The following is a 25512-nucleotide window of genomic DNA, read 5'->3' on the forward strand; positions in this document are numbered from 1 at the left end:
CTCGCATCTGAATAACCCTTTGGAGGTTGACCTGAAAGGCAAACTTAGGTTCCCAATGTTGTTAAAGTCCACTCTACTTAGGAGTCAGTAGCTGGATCTTATGCCATTTTCTGAAGTTCCAGGAAGTAAACATTCACAGTTTGCGATTATTTTGTAGCCAAGTATTTGAGTTTGCTGGTTCGGACATTGGCTCTTTAGTAGACACAGCTGTATACCCAGCTCAAGCTGTTTGTGAAAACTGATTCTCCTTTCTTAATCCTGCTATATGCTTAGATTTGGCAGGGAAGGGACTGTAAATCTCAGGGGGAGCATCACAGGCCCAATCAGGGTGACAGTCACAAACACGAGATTAGCCCAAAGCTGACACACTCCTTCCTGGAAAATGGTGATCCAAAGGATGCTCACATCCACTCCAGTCTGTTCTTCCAGCACAAGGAAGATGTCCAAATCCTGCCTGCTAAGACCCAGCATCCCAGGCTTTCTGACCTGCCTACAGAACCTGCAGTAGCATGCCAAACAAGCCCACAAGCCAGCATCACTGTGATCAAAACAACCCCTGTAAGAAGTATCTTGCTGGCAAAAGTTTCATGAACAAAGGACACCCTTGGACAATTTTACAGCCACAACATTGAATGGATACAAGATGGATACACTCCTTAAAACCTAAGGGCCTCTCATCAAAGCTGAAGAGGACACTTCACAACAAGGCAATCTCTCTTAAATGGAAAAGAGAACTTTTTTTAAAGTAAGCCCTCATTTGCTTACATAAATGAAGAGGAAGTGGGGGGGGGCAACAAAACTACTCTCATCATCACAGTCAACAAAGAACAAAACCAAATATTTTGTTCCCATCTTCAGGAGACAATATTTCAGGGTAGTCAAGTAATTACTTTTGGGCTTATTTAGCATTAAATTGCCTTTCTATCTGCTGTTGGTTTACTTCACATTTATAGAACTGCCATATGCTACTCACAGATCACTTCAGAGGAAGAATCTCACAGGGAAAATTCTCATGTCTGTTCTGTTTCACACTCTGCATACCTGGCATCTGACTATTGCAACCCAAACCTGCCGAACAAAACACTCACTGTCTCTGGGTCATCCTGAAACGACTGTAATCCAGTCACGTCCGGTAAATTTGTTTCTTGCAATAAATGCAGTAATTTATAGCAATAGAAAGGACACCAAATTGATTGCCTCGTGCTAACCTGTTTTAACCTGTTTAAAATGTAGTCACTGTGTATCGGTGGGGTGATCGCTCTGAGAGAAGGGCACTGACTGACTACACCATTACTGATGGCATCACATGGTAGACTAGTTAAAAAACACAGCACCTGAGAAAGGCTGCGGACAAAATTCAAAACTCTGACAGAAAAATACATCAGTGCCACTTTCCACCCATTCAGGAAGCCAGCCTTAATGGAGATAATTTTCTAAACAATAGCTTGCTTCAGCTGGGAAGCTAAACATGGAAAATTCTGAAATGAGATGCCCATGATCTAAACAGCAACAGTGATAGCAACAGCCTGGCTCTTCCCAATCTCCACAGCCACAGTCTGGCAAGCCCTAAGCCCCACTCTACTCCAGCAAGCCCAAGGTCAATGCCACACCCTCTGTGTACCATGTGACCTTAAATTCATGGCAGGCCTCAAGTTTCATCTTCCCAAGGGTTGAGATTAAAAGCAAGGTCCCACCCAGGCATTCTTTCCATGCATTTCAACACGCTGGCATAGTTTCCAGTCAACATGCATTTTGTCTTATTTTACTAGAAGGGTTCTTAGTGCCAGTTATGTCTATTTATTAATTGTCAACTTAATGTGTCTGAGATTTCGTGGGCCTGAGACAGTTGTCTTTCTAGTTGATTTGTTTATTATTATCTTTCACCTAAATTAGAAAAAAATGCAATGCTCTTAAGTGACTACTATTCTTGAATAGCACTTATGAAGAAATGCAAAACAATACTTCTCCTTGACTTAGGCTACCAATTAGGCCCTGAACATGAAACCTTTACAATTTCCTTTCAATCTATTGTTTTCTCTCCCTCTCCTTCTTCCTCCCTGTTTCTCTCTCTGCACTCTCATGTCCATGCATGTGCACGTAGATGTACGTAGGTTTACATGTATGTGGAAGCCAGAGGTGAAGCTAGGTGTCTTTCTCTATCATGCTCTATTTTTTTTAATGTGTACAAGTGTTTTATGTCTGCATACCACATGCATGCCTGGTGCCAGAAGAGTCCAGGAAAAGGTGTCGGGTCCCCTGGAACTGAAGTCATAGATGGTTGTGAGTCACCATGTGGACACTGGACAACAAACTCAGGTCCTCTGGAAAAACAGCCAGGGCTCTTATTTGCTCAGCCATTTCTCTAGCCTCCATTTTATTTTTTGAGACAAGGTCTCTCACCAAACCCAGAGCTCACTAACTAGCTAGACTGGCTAGGTAGTTAGTAAGCCATGGGACTCCACTTTCTCTACCCTCCCCTTCCCTGTGCCCCACTTTTCACATGGGTGCTGAAGATCCAAACTCAGGCACTTGCATGGCAAGCATTTGACTAAGCTGCTCTGGCCCTCAATCTACTGTTTGCTAAGAGGCAACGTGGATAATATGTATACTGGGTAATGCTTATAGAAGGCTATAATCATATTGACTCATTTGTAAGGCTTCCCTTGTATAAGTTAGGAAATATAAAACAACCAAAAACTATCCAAAGTCATTACAGTTAATAAAGCCTTGAGTTAGTAGAGTCCATGATGAAAGGTATATATCCCTGCAACCACAATCTCTACATTAAGACTATGTCAGGCTCCAGACAGGCACTTTAGCTTGTTCCTTCATACTTTGATAGGATTTTATTATAGACAAAGCAAGGTTCAAAAATTTAGAACTTTTCCTATTGTGGTGAAAAAAAATCAGAACCTTTCTTAACCACTCCTATAAACTAGAAGAATGAATAAAATATATGAAAAATAAAACTCTTTAAAGAATGAGACACCAGGCAGTCCTGGTGTCTAGCTGCAAGATGCAAAATGTGGCAACTGAGCAGCACAGTTCCCCTGAAAGTCCACCTGCAGAAGATCTCAAACACAATGGTTTCACTGAACTAAGGAGACAAAAGCTGGTGTTGGTAGAGGCTCAGGTCATATGTACGGGATGCTACTTCAGAAGATAGCATGCGATAAATAAAGCACATGGAATGCTAAAGTACACTGTATCCCAGAATGATGTTCTCTCACTACAGTTTGCTATCAAATAGTGTGTATGCCTTGAATACCCAAGTAACTAGGGTGATAGGGGGCATTCAAGGTTCACTACCCACAGTGCATCAGTGAAGCCACTAAGGGTTCCATCTAAGGAGTAGGACACAATAACCACCACAGGAGAGGGTCAAACCAAAATTGATCAACATAAAAAGATAAGTATTTAAAAAAAATAGATGGTCATATCTCTCACCATATTAACATGCAATGGCCAGCATCCAAACGAGTTTGAACAAAAGGAGGAAGAGAGGATAAAGCGATAGGAGTCCACCTGCCCACTTTCAAAAGTCATATGGCTATGGTAGATTTTAGGTATCAAGGCTGGATGGTAATTGCACAGACACATCAATCAACAAAAAAGAAGGAACTCAAAATAGAGCAATGCAAATATTTGCCAATTGATTTTTGACCAAGGTTCAAAAGCAGCTCAATGAAAAGAGAAACAGATGGCTTTTTTAACTAATGAAGCAACATTTAAATGGAAAAAAAAATAAATAACATCTAGTTGGGAAAGTCCATGATGGAATGCAGTCTATGAAGAAAAGTAACTAGATAGAAGAAGCTTCGCTGAAGGACAAGGCTGTAGCAGGGGAGCTATTGACCTAATAACTTTGAAAATGAGTCCAATCAGGATGTTGCTGTTGTTTGAGACAGGGTCTTACGTAGCCTAAACTGGCCTTGAACACACTATGTAGCCACTTCTGCCTCTACCTCTGGAGTGCTGTGATTATAGGCTTGAACCACTATGCCTGGCTTAGGCCTGGTTAAACTAAATGAATATGAGCTATAAGCAGACCCTGTATTCTAGTGGGAAAAGTGACTTTCTAAAAGAACATAAGGTAGAAATTTGATGCTGCTATAGTGCATGTTGGAATTAAAACAGTAGAATGAATGGAGAGTGTGCATCATTTACATTGCTATTATTGTGTGTTGGGTTGGGCAGGGGTTATGGATAAATAAAAGACCAGAATGATCCTGGTGGTGCTGGATTAGAATTTGGCCAACACCATGAATTCCCATTAAACTTAATAAAGGTACAGAGAGATGCATCGTAAGATTTATGTGCACCAGATGCACAAATTAGTATGTGCACACAACCGCCCTTGCTTGTCAGCCAAGACACTCTGATAGCAGTGACATCCTAACAGCAACAAGTAGTTTTAGTGCCTAGATGTTTACTTCAATTATTCTCCAAGGAGAAATGGATGACTCCAGGATGAGAGCAGGAAATAGACAAGATGAGACTGCACACAAGTGCTGAAACACAACAAAGCAGCAGCCCCCACACCCATATGGGGATATGTGGAAGGGGTATGGGAGTCAAATGAAAGGCCTCCCAGTGCCCAAAGTGGGAACATCGTGAGCAATAAAATAAACTGTGTTGTCCTGTAACACAAGCCATCCACTAAGTACTCATAAGCCCTAACTAATATAAATAAATGGTTGAACAAACTAATAAATGGGGAGAATAAACAAATCTCTCACAGGAAGTACTCCAAGTAGTCCTTCAGCCACTCCACCCTCATACAGGGAAGCATAGCCTCCACTGTGCCAAGTGACTTCGTTCCACACAGTGCAGCATGGTAGAGGAGGGAATATGAAATGATGGTGGAAAACCTAATGAGCACCATCTCAGCTAGTGAAGAAGGCCATCAGCAACCACAAGCTACGCTGCTGATACAGGAGGCCTTGAAGTGCTGTGACAGGACTGGGAAATGCACAAAAGACATGAAGAGGCCTTTCACCATGGAGGAGGATATTCAGATATCAAAAATAAAAATAAGAACAAACAATTGTTATCATCATTTTGCCATAAAGAAACCCAAACCAAAGCCATGGGGAGCTCTCACTATACAGCTAACAGATGAACAAAGCCTTGAAGGAAAGGGTGGATGCCAAGCCAATAACTGAAAGATGGAGAGGATCGACACTGGGTTGTGATCCTATGGAGAGAGAAGAATGCCAGGCTTGGAGAGCAGGAAAGCTCCACTCGTTGGCCAATGAAGAGGCTCCCAAACACTCACTAGTTGGCCAACTGTGAATTTTACTAGGTCTCAGATACACTGACAAAGAAGCAGGTAAGCAAGAAAAAGAAAAGAAGGTAAGGGGCTGGAGAAATGCTTCAGAGGACCTGAGTTCAATTCCCAGCACCCAGGTGGTGGTTCATAACCACCTGTGACACCAGGCCCAGAGGATCATGCACTACCTTCTAGTCTCTATAGGTACTAGGCACACACATTGTACATACATACAGGCAAAGGATCAAAATTATTCCACAGTTTCCAGGCAGAGCAATTTATAGTGGCAATAATACCATCTGAATTACTATCCAACATTTGAACACTTAAAGGAGAAAACAAAGGATAATCTATGAATTTGGTGTGTGTTTGCTATCTCTAAGACAGTTTACTAAATTGGCAGTTGGAGATTCACTAAATCTGCAATGAATATTCTATTTTCTATCCCAAAAATTATCAAAGTAAATTTCAAATACATTAAAGATGTAAATGCTCAAAATTAACTCATACATGGTTATAATGATAGAGGGGGTATTAATAAAGCTTTGATAGTTAAAGCCATATGATAAACAAGAACAGAAGGGGAGAGTCAATATTTAATTATGTAAAGCTTAAACATATTACATATAAAACAAAATGTTCTATACATACTTGAAAGGCAAGTAAAAAAGAAAAATGTATCTATGATCTTGACAGATAAAAGGTAATGCACTTGAACTAGATGGCTAGAAAGATCAGTGTGAATGGTCTAGCAGAAAAGCAGACAAAGTTATGAGGAGAGTGTTCATAAAATTTGACAAGAAATGTTTTTTTTTTAAATGTTCAACTCTTTGAGCACCAGACCTACAAATTAAATAATAAAATAGCACTGTTGCCTATCAGAGTGACAATTGGGGGGGGGGGGTGCATCAAAACAAGGAAACAGACAGTCATGTCATAAATGTGAAAGTTGACATTTGGTTTTGTTTCTCATAGAGAATTGTACTAAAGCACGGTTGGGAGGGGGAGCACATATAGAAAATTGTATGTGTAGAAGCATTCCTTTCATTATTGTTGTAATTTGGAAACATTCTTAACTGCCAAAAATAAAATGGAAGACGAACTAAAAATGAATCATGACATTCCATAGAGTAGCAGTAACCAATGAAAATGCTTTAAAAAATAAAGGCTTAGGGTCCTCTTCCAAAGGACCCTTGTTCTCTTCTCAGCACCCATACTGGGCAGTTCACAACCACCTGTAACTCCAGCTCCAGTGATCAAATGCCCCCTTCTGGCCTCTGTGGGTACCTGCACACATGTACACACACATTTACACATACATACAAACAAAAAAATATAAAATAAATATTGTAAAGGTATAAGTCTTATCATGGAAACACATTGATTATTTATGTATTTTAGTCTACATTAAAAGTAGGCTACAAAAAATGGATATTATTATTCCATTTGTGTCCATATATGTACACACATACACTTCAGGAAAACTCTTGTATGTCAATATATTAATAATGCTATTTCTCAGTCATATGATGCTAACTGATGAGTTATTTCAATAGCTTTATATCTTCTAATTTCTTCTTTGCTTTTTTTTGTAGTAGTGGTAGTAGTAGTAGTAGTAGTAGTAGTAGTAGTAGTAGTAGTAAGATAGAAATTTCTGGAAAAGACCCAGGAATATATATATTTTTGCCTCCACTGACTAATATATAAATGTCTCTCTGTGTTTATAAGCCACCAGATAAACAAAACCATCTGCAAATCATTTTCTGGAGCAAGCCGACTTCTCAGTCTCAGAACAACCCAAGAGGAAAACACAGGGTGTAAAACGGATAAACAGAAAAATCAGAAGTTGCTCCTCCTCCAGCCACTTGGCAGTTGGCACCTTCCCAAAGGGTAAACAGATAAAGCCTAGTGAGTGGACTCTGCAGAGTGCTATAAAGTTTGGAGGTGACCACAGTGGCCCAGAAGGAGAGGTCAAGCCTACCAAGGTAGTCCCCAGCAGAGGATGGCATGTGTCTCTTACAGAGCCCTTGCCTTCTTCCATGTGCAGCCTTCTTCCAAACCCATAGTGGAGGAATCAAAATACCAGAACTGTAGACCCTGTGTTCTTTTTATGTGCATGTATGTGTGCATTGACTATTGCATGGACATATGGATATGCACGTGTTTGGTCATAAATGCTCATATGTGCTCATATATGTGGAGTGCAAGAGACAACCTTGAATGGTGTTCTTCTGGACCCAATGACCTTGTGTTTTGAGACAGGGTCTTCCACTGACCTGGAACTTGCCAAGTAACTAACTAGGTTAGATGGTCAGCGAGCTTAGAGGACTTGCCTGTCTCCCGTTCCCAGCTCTGGGAAGACAAGTGTGCCACCTCACTCAGCTCTTGTATGTGGGTCCCAGTGATGCAATTCAGGTCCTCATGCTTGCACACCAAGCACTTTACCACTAAGCTATGTCCCCAGCCTCTGACCTTGTCTTATTCTTTAGTTTTCAAGGCTCCTGAGTTCTGCAGGGAAAACCAAGGTTGAAATTTGGAATATTCTGGACTCTCACGGTTTCTGATTTCCTTTGAGAATCTGATGAAAACTGAGAACCTTCCCATAGACAAACACATCCAATACCACACTTCACTTCTGCTTTCACAGATTTGCAAGCTCCCTGAGCTCACATTGGGGAGCTTGGATAAGAAGTCATCTTAGCTTGGATCCCACAATCTAGAAGCAACTCCCTAACTGTGTTCAGAAACCACTGACACTAGGGTGAACCCAGCTCCTGTGTCTGCAACCATCACAGTCCACTCTTGCTACCCACTCCAGTCTGTCCTCACATTCCCATTTGACCCTGAACGCTCCCTCCCCAACACTACCCATCATCTCCAGTTCTCGAGATTGTGTTACTTTTACAACATTCAATAAAAATAAGTGTCTGAGTTGGAGTTCACACAGAAAGCACATTCAATCCTTCAGGTACCCTTCATATTACGTTAACACTAACATTTTCAAGTGTTCCCATAAAGGCTTGTGGCTTATGCTTCAATGTTCTTGCTCTGGAAATGTACAGTGATGGCAGTATCAGCAAATCTAAATGACAAATCCTAGTTTCAGAAAAGCCTAGTTTAATGACAATGTTGTCTATTGTTTTAAAATCGGTCTCACTGAAGCCATGTCTCCTAGCATTGCACAATGGCATCTCTGCTTTGCAGTCATTCATGGGAGAGGGTTTGGGGATTGTCTAACCTCGCAACCGTGGGACTATGTGGTGAGTTTGAAAACACACTCACCTGTGAACCCTGGCGCACAGATGCAGGTGCCATTCAGGCCCTCGCTGTCGCAGGTACCTCCATTCAGACAGCTGATGTTAGCACAGGGGTCCTTGTATAGTTCACAGTGTGTCCCTGCAGAGAAGCAAATAAAAAAAAAAAAAAAGTGAGCCATGGAGTAGTCTCCGGTCCCTGTAGCCTTCAAAAGGAAGGCATTTCACCAGAATGTGACAGCACTGGAAAAGGTTCATGGTGTGTATGCATGCATGTGTATGTGCCTCTGTGTGTGTGCTTGTACGTGTGTGCATGTGTGTTATGTGAATGTATGTGTGCACCTGTGTGTGTGTGTGTGTGAATGCATGTCTGTGTGTGTGCTTGTGTGTGCATGTGTGTTATGTGAATGTATGTGTGCGCCTGTGTGTGTATGTGAATGAATGTCTGTGTGTGTGTTTGTTTGTGAATGTGTGTCTATGTGTGCGTGTGTGTACATCTGTTCTTGTATGCACATAAGTGTATGTGTGCCCGCGCCTCACTTTAGAATGTCATAAAATATGCCTTATTAGAAAAGAACAAATTTAATCTCTGCCTGTGGGCTCTACTAAGATATCTTATCTACATTTTCTCTGCATATCCCAAAGCCGATGGTGTAGAAAGCCAAAAACCTGAAAGTTAAAATGTCCCAATAGCTGGCCCTCCTTGTCCTTGCACATACGAGCAGCAGTGATTTACTTTAATCAGTTACCAAAGAAGAGAAGAATAAAGGAAGATATGAAGATATATGGGGTATATGTGATAATAGTTCATTGTGTGTATGTATAGAATTCTCAATGAATTAAAAAAAATGCTCAATGCTGAGTCTCCAAAAGAAACAGAAAATAGACAGCCTGGGAAACATTTCAACATTGGTGAACGGCAACAAAGGTGAAAATTAGGAGTCAGATGTTCCAATGGTCCCAGCTCTCTTGGAGACAAGAGGAAGGGGGAAGGGTCTCTCCATGCGTGGACTTCACACTCAAAAGCAAACTAATGCATGCTGAGGTCTCCGGGCACCCTGACAGCGCATGCCCCAAGCCCTCCCTGTTTGCCTTTAATCTGATTTACTTCTCAGTGCAAAACCTAGGAGACAAAGGCATTCATTCCCCATCTCACAGACGGGACACTGAGGGAAGAAGCTGCCTGTGTCTGTGTCACAAGGCAGTGAAAGAAAGGAACACGGACTCAAATCCTCAAGTGAACCCTATTCACAGAGTTTACCTCAGACCCACACGTGCAGTTCAGCATCCTCTGAACAAAGACCGGCCATAAGAGCTAAGCGGTCAGTGAGATGGCTCGGCAGGTGAAGGTGCTTGCCACCAAGCCTGGGCATCTGAGTTCAATCCCCGGACCCACATGGTAGGAGAGAACTGACTCCCACAAGCTGTCTTCTGACTTCCATGCATGTACTCGTGACATACATGCCCCCCCACACACACACAGAGAGAGAGACATACACAAATAAATCCACGTAATTAACTGTTTTAAATCCTTGGATAAAAATAGGAAACCATTTATGTAAAAGGAAAAATAGATATATTTGCATATATACATACAAACGTCTAAAGTGAGGTTGGATTACTTCCAAAATATATTGCTTTGAGTTCACAGCTATGCATTTCTGCCTCATTTACCCCTCCCACCTTTTCCACAATAAATACATTGTTTTTTGATGAATAAAAGAAATGCCCAGCACTATTTGAGAGATGGGATATCTGCTGCAAAGTCGGGGTGAACAGATTTCCTCCCTCCCTTTTCCCGCCCCTCCCTCTCTCAGTCCCTCCCTCCCTCATCCCACATACTTCGGAGTAGAAGAAAACATTACAGTCTGCTCTAGATGAGAATGTAAACAATGAAACGCTCATTCTCCCTGACTGCCTCACAGAAAACAAGCATGGAGCGGATGACAGCGATGGATGTGACGCTGACTTCACTCCCGCTCCACTTCCTGGGCTCCAATTGCACAAGTGCCTGCCGCACCCAGTGATTCATCCTGTGGGCTCTGACCTCCTGCTGGCCTTTTCCTCTCCTTTGTGGCTGCCTTAAGAAAGGAGGCTCAAGAAAGGGGGCAGAAAGAAATAGAAGCAGAACTTCCCGACTACATCCACATGAGTGTCCTACTTGACAGCGCACTTTAGAACAGCAGCCCTTGATTTCCCTCGCCTCGGCAGCCTTGATTTCTGGCTCTCCCTCACCTACCATTGTCTAGTATTGCTCAGCATCATGCCTGGGATTTTCCTCAAGTGTGTTTCAGATCTCTCCTTCCTCATATCTCACTGCCTCATACCTGCAGGAAACCTGCATGTTATGTCACTCATAACATGAACTAACTCCCTCCCTGTGTCCAGGGCCTTGAAGAGAATCTCCCTGTCTTCGTAATGTGAGATTTTCTTCTACATTTGGGTATACAGGGTTTCTTCCTAAAGTTTCCACTTCTAGAGGCTGGGGATGTACTTCACCCAGTGTTTAATCCCCAACACCACAGATGACGCAAGAGAATCAAAAGTTCAAAGTCATCCTTATTCATCCTTATCTCCATAATAAGTTCAAGACCTTGTCTCAGAGAGAGAGAGAGAGAGAGAGAGAGAGAGAGAGAGAGAGAGAGAGAGAGACTTCCTCAGGAAACATCACACCCATTGAATATCCACTACAAAATGGTCGGCCCTGAAAACATAATCATGCAAGTAACATTATATAAAGTGAGCAGGTTGTGTTTATATATTTAGAAACTGGTGTGTGTGTGTGTGTGTGTGTGTGTGTGTGTGTGTGTATGTGTGTGTGTACAGTTAAAGAGAAGAGAAGCCATGGATCTTAAAGAGAACAAAGGGAACTATGGGAGGAGTTGGAGGGAGAAGAGAGAAGGGGGAAATGATGTGCCTATAATCTCAAAATAATTTTAAAACTCAATTAAAAGAGTTGGGGCAGGGGAGTCCTCTCTGCTTCAAAATATTTATCTCAAAGATTATATGAGCTGATCAACAGGAACTAGACAACAAAAAGATCTAGCTGTAATGTGAAATACAGCCACCACCAAAGTTCAGAGTGAAGCCCAGAAGATATGATGGCTACAACAAGGCCATACTCACTGGGCACCCAACAGCCCCTAGCCAAACCAGACAGGTCACTAAAACTAAATATATTTGCCAAATTCTAGGCCAAAATATGCATCATAAATGTATCTACCTCTACATTTCTATCTATCTATCTATCTATCTATCTATCTATCTATCTATCTATGGGTTTCCCTTAACTAGTCTCACATAACTCACGCCGGTTTCAAACTCACTATGTAGCCTATGAAGACCTTGAACTTCTGATCCCTTTACCCCCACCTCTCAAGTATTGGGATTGCAGGTGAGCACTACCACAGCCAGTATATGTGTTCCAGGGGATCAAACCACCATATCTACAGACCTAAAAGTCTCAAATAAGATAGATTTAATAAAGCACCCAAAATCACAAGTACACAATTGCAACCTCTCATATATCAGAATTTCTCTTCCTTTGGCAATAATTTTATTCACTGTTACTTTCCTCTTTTTTTTTTTTTTTTTTTTTTTTTTTTTTTTGATAGATAACAGCATCCAGTTACCTGAGCATTCATTGGGAGAATTTTGGCAGCAAGGCTGGACAAAAGCTCATCTTAGCAGAAACAAGATCCCTGTGAACTGGGAAGGGTTCACAGTCCCTGGTACATACTTGAATCACTTGCATTTCTAGTCTAAGCTTGGTGATCCTTCTGTTAAAAAATATAGTCACATTGCCCTGTAGGTCATTAGAACAGATCTGCTTTGCACTAGAAACTAAATATAGAGAGTTAATGGCCATGGTTCCTCATGACACACCTAGGCACTTCTCCTGATCAAGCCTTCTCCTTGGGTTCTAGGGCCCACCTTCATGCCTTGACATTCCTTAGCATGTTCACCCAGTACTGTGTGAGGCATCATGACCATGAGACCAAACATACCTACCTTCACCTGTTCCTGGGCTGGACTTTGCCTGACAGAACTGAGCCTCAGTCTATTCCCAAGACAAATGCCCTTTCATTATAAAGCAGAACCTTGACTCTCCCCAGGCAAGGCAGGTTTAGACACTGTGTACTGAGAACTTGCTATAATTTCCATTGTCACAGAATTCCCTGTATCAAATCCCAATGTGCCATTCCCCTTCCTGACTTGTTCTCTGAGCACCTTCAGAGAAAAAGCACGCATCTTAATTCATGGAAGAAACTGCAGCTACAATGCCATAACCCTGTCCTCACAGAAAGGATGACAGACAGTCAGTGTACTTTGGCTGACATGCAGGTGAGATTGCCAGAGGAATGAAACGTCGTTCCAAATTCCAAATGGGCCTCAAAGACATCCTATTTTGTCAGGGAAAACCAGGTCCACACTTCAAGCTAAGTCTGAGGACTGACCTATGCATCACCCATTGGCAAGGGACTGAGCATGCACAGTTACGAAACATGTTTAGTCTCAAGCAAAAATAAACTATAATTCAGTCAAAATTAATAACAATTCATACTTCTCAGATTAAGGGATGGAGAGTGATGTTTCTGGAAATGTTTCTACTCCAACAGGGCTCTTTGCTGAACCTAGTTTTAAAATGATCTGAACTACGAAGAGCAATGTGCCAATTATATATCTTTGTTGTCCCAAATTATTATTTAAAAACTGAAAATCATTTATATCCTTAATCTCCCAGAAAAGTAAGCTAGGTAAAGACAGTTAACTGAAAATATTTTTGGAGGACTATTGCTGTCTTGTTGCTGTTTTTTTCCAGTTTGAAATGACAAGATTCGAACCTAGAACCCTGAGTTCACTAGGTAAGCAAGCACTCTATCCCTGAGTTACAACCCCACCACTGATGTGGTCTTGCACTTCAGTTTAACTTTATGGTGTCATCCTATTTCATTCAAAGTTTACTTTCTCCTTCAAGACTTCCCCAGTTTTCAATTGTTACAGAGCTCACCATCTTCTTGAACATTTCAGAAAATTACAATTGGCATCTCAACCACAGCCTTATTGTCCCTTGCGCATGCCAGCCTCAGGCTGCTCTCCTAGTGAAGTGATGGACAGACTTGGGAAAACTTGGACTTAATTTATTCCATTAAATTTATTCTGCTACAAAGAAATAAAATGGACAAAAACATTCATGGTAGAATAATTTATCATAGTCCATTTAATTTTTTATATTTCCTGGATTTTTTTTTGAGCTGGGTGGTGTCCCAGAAATTATATCACCATGTTAAGAGCATGATCACATCACCCCTTTACTGTTGAAGGAATGATATTCATTTATTTGTTTATTTTGGGTAAAGTGGGATCTTATGTTACTTAAAGAGTGAACAGAGAATGCTGGGGATTTTGTGGGTTTCTCCTGCACTGTGATCCATGCAGAGGTGAATTAAGTCCAAGTGACAAAGGTTAGAAAAGAACACTTCAGTTTTTAATTATGGAAATAGAATACTAATGATTAAAAATGCTCCCAGTTTTGCAACACACAAAAGCAATAAATAACTTTTGTCACCAAGAATCCCAAACAAATATTGGTTAATCATTAAATTTATTCTATTATAAAGAAATAAAAGTGAATCCAACCTGAGGCTAACCCTTGATTGTTTTGACACTCTGTGGTTATGAACACCAAACAAAATTCATTTTAGATCCATCACTAACTAGCTTTAAATTGTGAAGAAGGAAGAATTAACACGTTCATGGCTGAAAGGAGGCTGCTTGAGTTCATTGACGTGTAACATTGTCTAACAATGCCGTGCACACAGGAGAAACTTACCTTTTCTTTTTCTACCTGCATACATTTTAATTTGTGATCATTTCATACATGAATACACTATATTTACATCAGTTTCAACCCTTTTTCTCCCCTCTCCACTCTTGACGTGGATGTCAGGCAACACAGGGGGAGCTTACATGTTCTAACTGGCTTTCTTTACTCACTTAATGTGATTAACAACAGATCCTTTTGATTATTTGTTTTGGGGTATTGATTGAACCCAGGAGCCTACACGTGTTAGGGGAGCCCTCCGCAGAGGAACAAAGACTGCCCGGGGACACTGGTTCTCTAAACAACTCAAGTTATAGTCTGGTAAACAATCTGGCTACATCCTCTCGTGCCCTGAGGACCTTGTGGAGACTAATTTCTAAGGGAGCGAATTAATTTGTTCGGCAGAGAAAATTTCAAGATAGGAGAGTATTCAGGCTGTCGTGTGGCTAAGGCTTACTCCTCTCATCCTACCCACCGAAAGCCGTCCCTTGTGAAGACACAGATTTGGTTGACAGACATGAGCTAAATTGTGACTAGCATTGAAAGAAAGGTTCTCTGATCGAAACCACTGCCCAGGTAAGATATGTTTGCAGCCTTCATTCTAAGCTGACAGCACCACCTCATAGCATCAGCTGCGTGGTGCTGGTTCTAAAGGTATGGACATTGCAAGATTGGAGAGTTCACAGAGTCTGGGGCCAAAGTCCCAGAGAGCATCTAACACAGAACAATATGGCACAGGGATGGAGTCCCTGCAAGGAGGCTCTGAGAGGTCAGTACATGAAGCTGTCAAGGTGAAGCCTAAAGTGAGTGTAAGATATTTTGCTCCGGCAACAAAAAAAGGTGGGTAATGCACTATCTGCTCTTAGGGAGGAGGTCTTTAACAGGCTTGTGTGACTCCTTCACCTCATAGACTTGATTAAAATTATATGGAACTTTATTTTGGCTACATAAATCCCCTCCCCCATGAGCCCCTATGATCTGCCCCATGTTAATTCCCTCCATCTGAATATGACCTTCTATTCCACAGCTGTTACATTTAACGTTCCTAAGCAGCTTCCTTGGAAAGCTCATTCTACGTGGCCCTGACTGGGGAGGCCATTAAAGGGATTCAGGCCTTTGCTGACATTGAAAATTTGGAGCAACAGGGATGAAGCAGGCTGTCATGAATTCTACAGCCAGAAGGAAGAATGTGAATTCTGTCCAGCCCTGAGGGTCTTCACGAGCTTATCCTTCTGGATTCCTGCCTTAGCTTAGAGCTCAGGCTATTCCATGCACAGGAACCCTGAGCATGGCACCACTTCAGCCATGCCCTGGGCTCACAGAACTAATAAATATTCAAAGCCATGTCCTAAGAAGCCACTGGTGAGTTGTAAGCCTCTGTGTGGCATCAGCTAGCTAATGTAGCAGTTGTGCCTATTCTAAGAGAATCTCCGCCGCGAAATTATCACAGTCACATTGCTCTCATCCATCTGGGTCACCCTCTGCATTTAAATCAGTCTTCCCACATCCCTCCTGTGCCTCCCCTTCCACTATCTAAGTGTCTCCTGAGGACACTCCTTATAAGCACAGTCCCAGAGACGGTATGTGATATCACGGTTTCTGAATTATTGAAATGTATGGCGTGTGTGTGTGTGTGTGTGTGTGTGTGTGTGTGTGTGTTGGGGTGTTTTCAGGTACAAGTCTGTGGGTATGCAAGTGGAAACCAAGGGACAACCTTAGGTAGCAGCCTCGGAAATGCCACCCATCTTATGTGAGATAAGGTCTCTCAGCCTGGAATTCATCAAATAGTTAGCCTGGCTGGCCTGGGAGCCCCAGCGATTCCCCCTCCCAGGACTAGGATTACAGAAGTGTACCACCACACCTGCCATTTGTATGTGGGCTCTGAAAATTGAACTCAGGCCCTTGCATTTCCAAAATAAGCACTTCACCAACTGAACTATCTTTCCTTTGTCCCTCAAATGTAGGTGATCCTCTAACCCTCCCCCCCCCAGTCCTTTACCATTCCAAATATAACTGCCATACTGCCCATCCTCCCAGTCCTCTGTTTCAATGCAACCTGCACTACCCATGAAAAATCTTATAAACTGTTCTGTTTAGCCTGGGTGTTAGAACTTCTACCAGGAAATCACAGCCTGCACATTGTGTTCATCGGGCATTCAGAATCTATTCCACTTGCAAGCTAGTTTCTTCCTCTCACTGAGGTCCTGCACAGTACTTGGTGGTGGCCTTGTTTTGACCTATCCCTTCTCCTTCTGGGGCATCTGCCCTCAAAGCCCTTGGATCCTTTCTCCATAGCACCTATCCTTACTCCAGTGATCTCCACCTCCTCATACTTTTATGTCTATCAGGAAATAGTTCCGCATTATGCTCTCCAGATTCAAACTCAATTCTGAGTAAGACACATCACTTTTTTATTCCCCCTCTTGAATCTTTAGAGGCCTAGATTTTCTTCTTCTCTGGGTGGTTGGTATGGAGGAAGACATCAAGTCAAAAATGGGGACACTGGATTGGCAGCCAGCTGAGCTCTGTCTTCTGTGGCCTAGAGTGGAGACGCCGGTCAGTCTGGATTTCTTGGGACCCACTGGTGTGAGCAGGATAAAACCATTCTCTTCCAGCCACACAAGAAAAGATCCAGGCCTCCAGACTATTCAACTCCCTTAAAGAGCAGCCAGTGAAAGGAAGGAATGGCTCTGCCTCCAGAGATCCTGTGTGGTATGTTCACAGCACACTCAAACTCCAGGGGTCTTTGCATGCCTCGGTTATCAGTCCTTAACTTCTTCACTATCTCCGGAATCGCACCTTCTCTTCTGACTAGAAGTTAAACTTCTCAGCTCCTAAAGCATCCCTCAAGAACCTCATCTTCACAGGACCTTTTCCCTCCAGGGATCAAGGATATTGAATATGGGCATCAGCTGCTCTCTTTCTAGAATCTTCATTTTCTTACACTAAGAGTTGCATTTATTTATATAGTAACAGCAATGCTCGACACTGCAAATGTACAAACAGCAAGGAAATTAGGGGGAGTTTTCCGGACAGATGGAAGCTCCTAACTCAGAGCACACAGGGAAATGCTGGACTCAAGCAGGATGAGCATGACCGGCTAATGTGGGACAGAATGATATTCTAGCAATTGTCACTTCAGATACACTTACAGGGAGGAGTCCTCAAAGGCACGCCTGAGAATTGCCAAAAATGCAAAGTCTTGGGCCCCACTTTAAGCCTAGAAAGTTGAGATGCAGGGATCTATAACAGATCTGCTGGCAGAAGCTAGTGTGAGCTCAAGTTTGAGAGCCATGGCTTGCAACAGAGGGAGGGAGATTGGGTACATTTGAAGATTTTACACATCATAACTTTCTTTTATCCTACAGAAGCAGAGCCAGGTGTGTGTTTAGAATGAGGAAGTGTAATACACTTCTGAAAAACTGTTGTGATTTCAGAGCAACAATATAGACAACAACATTGAGAATGTGTGGAAGGTGCATGGAAAAAGTTAACATCACAGCCTTTGAATTTTTCAGGGATGCTTGTAAGCTTTTCAAGGCAACTATATTCTTCTTGCTCAGTAAAGGCCAGTGTGAGCTAAAGGTCAAAGATAGAAGAACAGACAGAAGGACATAGCTGCTTCTGCTAATTATAAAGATGAGATCTGTTCCATAAACTTAAAGAATTGGTAGTTTTAGTTGTTTGAAACCTATTGCCCATACCAACTCTATTACTGAAGGACCTGGAAATCTCTGTAAGTATCATTGGCCAAAATCTATTTGAGAGCTTTGTCCAGGCTCAGCAGACTTGTGGCATGATTAAGATGAGCTAATTAAGCCACTAGAGTCATTGTCCTTATGTTCTTCTTTCCAGAATCAAATGGAGTCCCTCTTTCACCATGCTGAAAAGCCAAAAAGATAATCCAACATGTCTTCCCTTGTGGCTTTGAGGATGTGGATGCTTCTTGGACGTCACTGGGTATCCCATTCCAAATGAAAATGCTGATGTGCTGGGCATAAAGACCCAGCCCAGCTTTAGCTGCATCCAGAGCCCTCACTGAGTACTTCAGTGTGTGCTGGCCCTTGAAGATTTCCAGAAAGATCACAAAACAGAGAAGGGCCCATAAAAGAGAAGCAGGAAGAGGCAGATGGAGGCTATCAAGTAAGCAGTGAAAGGAGTTGAAAGGTTAAGGGAAATGGATATAAATAGGGCCACAAAAGTATTTCAAAAATCTAAAGCCAGCCCCCGTGTTCTGACTTAGGGAACTGTGTAAGAGCTAACAAGCAGCATTCAAAGGGTAGGCAGCTGCAATTGGCTGTGGCTCTCGGACTTGAGCATCTGGGCTTAGATGAAGCCACACCATCCGTACCCCATGGCTAGAAGCCAAAGCAAAGGCTTTTAGGAATCAAACTACACAGGCTAGTGATGGATAGCAACACCATCTGCCTTGTGGAGCTGCCAGCAGGGTTCAATGAGTTAATGCACATGCATGCTTAGAACGTGTTCCCCACACTCTAACTAGCCCATCAATGTCAGCTGTTTTTCCAGAGTGACATTAACAGGCAGCCAATCAGATGAACTAACATTTGCCTCCCAACTGACTTGTTTAATAAGATCTCACATTTTGCCAATACACGAGACTTCCTCACCTCCCCCCACCAAGGGCATACTGTTTTTACCCAATAAGCCATTGAGAACAGCACACTTTCTTCTTTCCTGTTCCCAGCCACAGCCTTTGACATGTCTCTGCCTGCATACCTTAACAACCCTCTCAGTATTTACCTTTATATGCATTCAACAGAGATGCATCTGGAAAAGAAAAAGGCAGGAGCAGGGTTTCTGGGCTTATCAGAAGGAAGTCTGGAGCTTACAAATGGGCAACCCTCCCAGAACCCATCCACCATCCCAACCTCAGGATTTGGTTTTGATTATAAACAAATCCATGCTCCAAAAGGTGAGAGCTCCATGTGATGTGGTCATTTAGAGCCAGGAAATCCTGAGAAATGGCTCACCTTTGTACTCTGCCAGGCACACACACTCATAGCCATTGACGAGGTCCCGGCAGGTGGCAGCATTCAGGCATGGAGCAGACAGGCACTCATTGTATTCTTCCTCACAGTAGAGGCCATGGTAACCTGGGGGACAGAGGAAAAGCTGCTGTCAGATGCACACTATAAAATCCTACATTCTCCTGACCTGCAAAGAAGGTAGCTGGGTATTCAGTAGAAGCTATGGGGCCTGGCAGGAGGGACTTAAGGGGCTGGGCCCTTGGGTGTTCATGGACAATTTCCACAGTATTTCTCCTTGTTAGTAAGAAAAATGCACTTATCTGAAGAAAATGCTACTAAAGAAGGAAGTTTTCTTTTTTTCCCCCTCTAATCCAAAGAGAAAGTGGCCTCGAAGGGACCTAACTGAAGTTCCTGTTGAGATGTGAGATTGTTTTGCCATTGTCTGTATGTTTAAAAACACAAATCTATATGTTATACAATTTCAAATTGCACTTAATATTTTAATTACTGGAGAATAATAGTAATGAAGAAATTTTTATAAAGACAGCTTTTATGCTCCTATTTTGCAAAACAGGTGTTTATTCTACAAGACAAGAAGAAACTATTCTCAGGGATGAGGCATTATGTTGTTTTCAACTTTCAAAAACACGTGTTACTGCCAATTTGCCGTGAAACCAGGCCATTTTTGTCTGGCCCTGTCCAAACAATGAGAACCATGTGAGTGCTTTCAAAATTTGCTCTGCTTGTGTTTGTTCTGAATTCAGATAAGCAGAAAAAATAAACCTTTGCCCAAGTGGGAATTGGAATTGCTGGTTGTCCCCATCCCATACTCTAGCCTTTCCGACAGACAGAAGGCATGCAGACTCAGAGTTCCATTGGAGTGTGCTAATGTGTTCAATGCTGTTACTTGTGCCTATCATAAAAGTAGGTTAAGCTCATATTTGCATTATTAACAGAGCACTTTGCAGCTGTGTTACCATCGCAGTTATTTTTGAACCACTTTCCAAATTTAGGTGGTGCTAATGGCCCCTTGGAGGCAACCTTGACCTACCTAAGACAAATACACCATGGGGTTTTTTGACTCTTTTTCTGCCTTATCCTATGCTTTGTAATCCTAGGAAAGCCTCTCCTAAGACTCTTTATCAGGTTATCTCAGCCAATTAGATAAGAGGCTCAAAACTAATAGTGATTTTGTCCCCTAAAGGACATTTGGCATTTTGTTATCAAGATGGGTGGGGGGGGGCTGTCCTGACATCAACTGAGGGGAGCTGGCTCTGCATCCAACAGTACACAGGCATGAAAGGCTTGAGTAAAAAATCTACAGCAAGCAATAGCCTGCAAGCAGAATCCATCCCAGGCTGTTTGGGCAAGTAAAGCTTTATTGAGATGCTGCCACATCCTTCCATATATATATATATATATATATATATATATATATATATATATATATATATCCTATACCTGTTTCCCCTGTAATAGCAGGAACCCAACAGCTTGCCAACAGCAAACAGTTACTATCTGACTCTTTATAGAATCAGTCAGAACCATGGCCTATGCTTTTTGATGTCATATTCCAGAAATCATTGCCAAGAACTATGAAGGATTTCCTAGCTGTTTTCTTCCAATCATTTTATAGTTTAACATGTTATATTAAATCACTTATTAAAAAAATGACATGATTTCTCTGTGTGGTGTAAGACACTAGTAATGATGGACAAGTATATGAAGGGATCAACATTACTAATGGTCAAGTAGGTAAAAATTAAAACTACATTGAGAAACCATATCACACCTGTTAGAATATCCATCCAGGAAAGAAAAACAACAGAGAACTACAAGAGTTGTTGAAAATGAGAAGAAATTGGAACCCATCTTAGTTCCCTTTCCTGTTGTTGTGATAAAATACCAGACAAAAACAACTTAAGAAAGAAAGGGTTTATTGGCTCATGATTCAAGGACAGAGTTTATCACTGCAGGGAAGTCATGGAGGTGGGGGCTCCAAGAACCTAGTAACACCCACAGTCAAGAGCAAAGAGCAATGAATGAATACATACATGCTAATGCTCAGCTTACTTCCTCCATTCTTTTTTTATTTATTTTTCTTATTTTACATATCGATCCCAGTTCCCTCTCTGTCCCTCCCTCCCTCGCTCCCACTTTCCCATGCCCCCTGACCACCCTCCCATCCCACCCCACCCCCTCCACAGGGAGGGTGATGCCTTCCAGGAGGGGTCAACAAAATCTGTCAAGTCATTTGGAGTAGGGACTAGGCCTTTCCTCCTGCCTCTAGGCTAAGGGAGTAACCCTCCATGGGGAATGTGCTACCAAAGTCCTTTTGTGCACCAAGGATCCATCCTGGTTCCACTGTCTGAGGTCCCTTAGACTGCCCAGGCCTTCTAGCTGAGACCCATGTTCAGGGGTTCTGATTTGGTCCAATGCTGGATTCCTAGCTATCAGTCTGGAGGCCCATTAGCTCCTCTTTGTTCAGGTCAGCTGTCTCTGTGGGTTTCTGTAGCCTGTACTTCCTCCATTCTTACACAACCCAGGATCCCCTTCCTAGGGAATGGTGAAGGCAGGTCTTCACAAGATGCCCATCGGCTAACCCGATTTAGACAATCTTTAAATGAGACTATAATCTAGGTGATTCTAGATTGTGTTAAGTTGACCACTAAACTTAACCATCACAGAACTCTTGTGCAGTGTTTGGTGGGAATACAACATGAAATGCACCCAGCTCGAGCCCAAAGACAAGTCCATTAAGAAGTCCATCATTGTAGAGGATGCTGCTGTCAGGAACACAACCAAAACAAGTGCCTTTGACATTTATGTGCCTCCCAAACTCTACATCAAGCTGCATTACAGTATGAGCTGTGCTATTCATAGCAAGGCAGTCAGGAATGGATCTTGTGAAGCCCAGAAGGACCAAACACCCCCACCACAATTTAGACCTGCTGGTACTGTACCATGACCTCCACCAAAGCCCATGCAAAGAGGTGGTTTCATAAGGACAGGAGAAGAAACACCTAGGAAAAATAAAATGGAAGCTATACTTAAAAAAAGAAAATCAGACTGTAGGCAAGCCTGTTGAGCATTTTCTTACTTAGTAATTGAGTGGGAGGGCCCAGCCCTTTGTGGGTGCTGTCATCCCTAACCTGGTAGTCCTGGGTTCTATAGGAAAAGTAGACAGAGCAAGCCACAGAGAGCAAGCCAGTAAGCAACACTCTTCCATGACCTCTGCATCAAATCCTGTCTCCAGGTTCCTGCCCTGTGTGAGTTCCTGTCCTGACTCCATTCAATGATGAACAGTGATGTGGAAATGTAAGCCAAATAAACCCTTTCCTCTTCAAGTTGCTTTTGGTCATGGTGTTTCATCACAGCAATACTAACCCTAACTAAGACACTTTGTCTTTAAAAAAAAATGTAGGTAGTGCCTGAGGAACAACACAACTGGCCTCCACACTCATGCACACCTATGTGCACATGTACCTGCACCACACAGAGAGAGAGAGAGGAAGAGAGAGAGGCAGAGAGAGAACTAAGTTTTGGGGGGGGGGTCCTTTTCCTAACTGTAAGAGCATTTTATGTGGCTGGGGATATAGCTTAGTTGGTAGATCACTTGCCTTGCATACACAAGGCCCTGGGTTTGATCCCACACCTACAAAAAGGACCTTTATATGCCCACATGAGACTGTCTGGGGTAGCACAGTTCCAACTGTGTGCTCTCCAGCAGCTCTTTTATCAATCAGGAGGGATAATCTACGACTTTACACAAACCCTTGTCCTCTAAAGTGAGGTGTCATTTACAGCGACAAAAATCCAAAGCAAGTTTTATGAAATTATCCATAATTATTTTGTAATTTGCAAATAGCACCATTATCTTCCAGTAGCATCATGAAAAGCAAACGTGGAAGTTGCTGTTTTACAGATATAATTAAGCTGGTGATGTTTTGCTTCCTTGCCCGGGTGGGGGTGGGGGTAAAGGTTTCATATTCTAAAATTGTTTCTTTCAGAGACAGTAACATTTAAATGCCTTTAAAGAAATGTCAAGGCACCCTTTACATTAGTTGCCAAAGAGCCCTAAGTTGTACTGTTTGAATTAAAAGGCATTACTTCCAAAAAAGAAAGACTCTGAGAAATGAGGTGGCCACCCCTGCTGATAATTAATTCAGGCAAACAAATTAGCCCAGGGCAGTAAGCCCGGGGTTTGAAAACTTTGGCTAGTCCAAGGAATAAAAAAAAAGAACAGGCTGGAGAGATGGTGCTATGGATAAGGGCACTAGCTATACAAGCATAGGGACCTGAGTTCAGATCCTAGCACCCACATTTTTAAAAAAGCCCAGTGTGGCAGCACACATTTGTGACCTCAGCACTGTGGGGCAGGGGCAAGAGATAGCAGCCTAGCTCCAGGCCCAGAGACAGACCCTGTCTCAGGGAAATAAAGCAGGGAGGGATGGAGCAGGACTCCAGGAGTGGGTATGTTCTTTGACATGCACGCATGCGTGAGTGACTGCATGCATGCGTGCATGCATATGGAGGCCACAGGCAAAGTCTCTCACTGAACCTGGAGCTTACTAGATCAGCTAGACTGATGTTCAGTGAGCTCCAGAGATTGGCCTGTCTTGCCCTTGCTGGCTCTCCCAATGCTTGGGCTCTAGATACTACTGCTTGCTGTTCCTGGCTCTTCCCATGGGTTCTGGGGATCTGAACTCAGGTCCTCATGTATGTGCAGCCAGCACTTTCCCACCTGAGCCATCACTGCAGCCTTACAATGTGAGGTCACTACTCTACTCTCAGCTAATCTCCGTCTTATGATGGGGAACGGTCTAAAATCATCAACAGAGTTCTTCACACTTCTTCCTCTACTAGAACAGGAGGCTGAGGCAGGAGCTGCAGGGTTCACAACCATGCCAAATATTTCTCAGGTGGGAAACCTACAGTTAGGAAAACTGTAGTATCCAAAAGGCTGCTGACAGCTTCCATGTGCATTCCAAGAGTCCCAGGTGCCCCAGGCACAAAGCTACATAGCAAGGTTCTCAAAGACTAGTAGCAAGTGAATGGCACCTGCTTTAGGGTCAGGCCCTTTGCCGATTTAAATGAGGATGGCCCCCATAGGCACATGCATTTGAATGCACCCAGTAGTGTGCCCTTCTTGGAGGAGTATAACGTAGTAAATAAGAATCTGGGAAACGATAGGCTGATGGATGTTTATTCGGGGAGAAATCACTTACACCAGAAACAGATGACCCCTGCAGGTTCCTGTCCATGGACGACTACAGATGCTCACTGTCCCAGGCCAGGAAGCAAGAGAGCTAGCTGAGGTCTGGGACCCCAGACCAAGTCCCCTCCCTGGTCACACCTGCACCTGCCGCCACGCCCCAATGGGCGTGGTCAGTGCACCAGGTGCTGGCAGGGAAGGTGGATGTCTCACTACAGAAGAGATATGTCACTGAAGGTGGGCTTTGAGGTTTCAAAAGCCCACACCATCTCCTGCCTGAGGTTCAGGATATAAGCTACTGCTCCAATGCAATGCCCTCCTGCCACCACACTCCCTGCCATGATAGTCACCAAGTAACTTTCCATAAAGATAAGCAAGCCCCATTTAAATACTTCATGTTGCAATCTGCCTTGGTCGTGGTGTCTCTTCCCAGCAGTAGAATAGTAACTAAGACAGGCAGGGCCAATGCATGTGCTGACAGTACCTGAAAGCTAGCATGTAGCTCAGTTCATAGAGTGTTTTGCCTAGCATGTACAAAGCCCTGGAATCCATTCCCCCAGGACCACATAAACCAGGTATAGTGGTGCACACCCATAATCCCAGCGCTGGAGAGGCAAAGGCAGGAGAAAGAAAAGTCCAAAGTCATCCTCAGCTGTACATTGAATTCAAGTCCAATATAGGCCTTATGAAATCCTGTCCCCGGCTGACGGAAGCAAAAGCAGATACCCACTGAGCCTCACTCCTGGAATCCAGTTGCAGAGATGGAGGAGTGATGAGCACAGGGGTCAAGACCAGGCTGAAGAAACCCACAGAAACTGCTGACCTGAACAAGGGGGAGCTCATGAACTCCAGTCTGATAGCCGGGAAACCAGCATAGAACCAACCCAGACCCTCTGAACGTGGGCATTAGGACTGGGAAGTCTATGGGGCTTCTGGTAGTGGATCAGTATTTATCC

The 25512-nt window shown here is 43.0% G+C and overlaps 1 protein-coding gene across 1 annotated transcript in view; it reads right to left on the bottom strand.

The window, feature by feature from the left end:
- Positions 1-25512, bottom strand: part of Dner (delta/notch like EGF repeat containing) — a 272217-nt gene that overhangs the window by 16536 nt on the left and 230169 nt on the right. The window contains exons 9-10 of the mRNA XM_051190607.1: positions 19345-19467; positions 8555-8668 (exon numbers count right to left, since the gene is read on the bottom strand). Of these exons, the coding sequence (XP_051046564.1) occupies positions 8555-8668; positions 19345-19467 (237 nt within the window). The remainder of the gene's footprint in view (positions 1-8554; positions 8669-19344; positions 19468-25512) is intronic.

The sequence above is a fragment of the Phodopus roborovskii genome, unplaced genomic scaffold, assembly GCF_943737965.1.
Source record: "Phodopus roborovskii unplaced genomic scaffold, PHOROB, whole genome shotgun sequence".
Taxonomy (NCBI): Eukaryota; Metazoa; Chordata; class Mammalia; order Rodentia; family Cricetidae; genus Phodopus; species Phodopus roborovskii.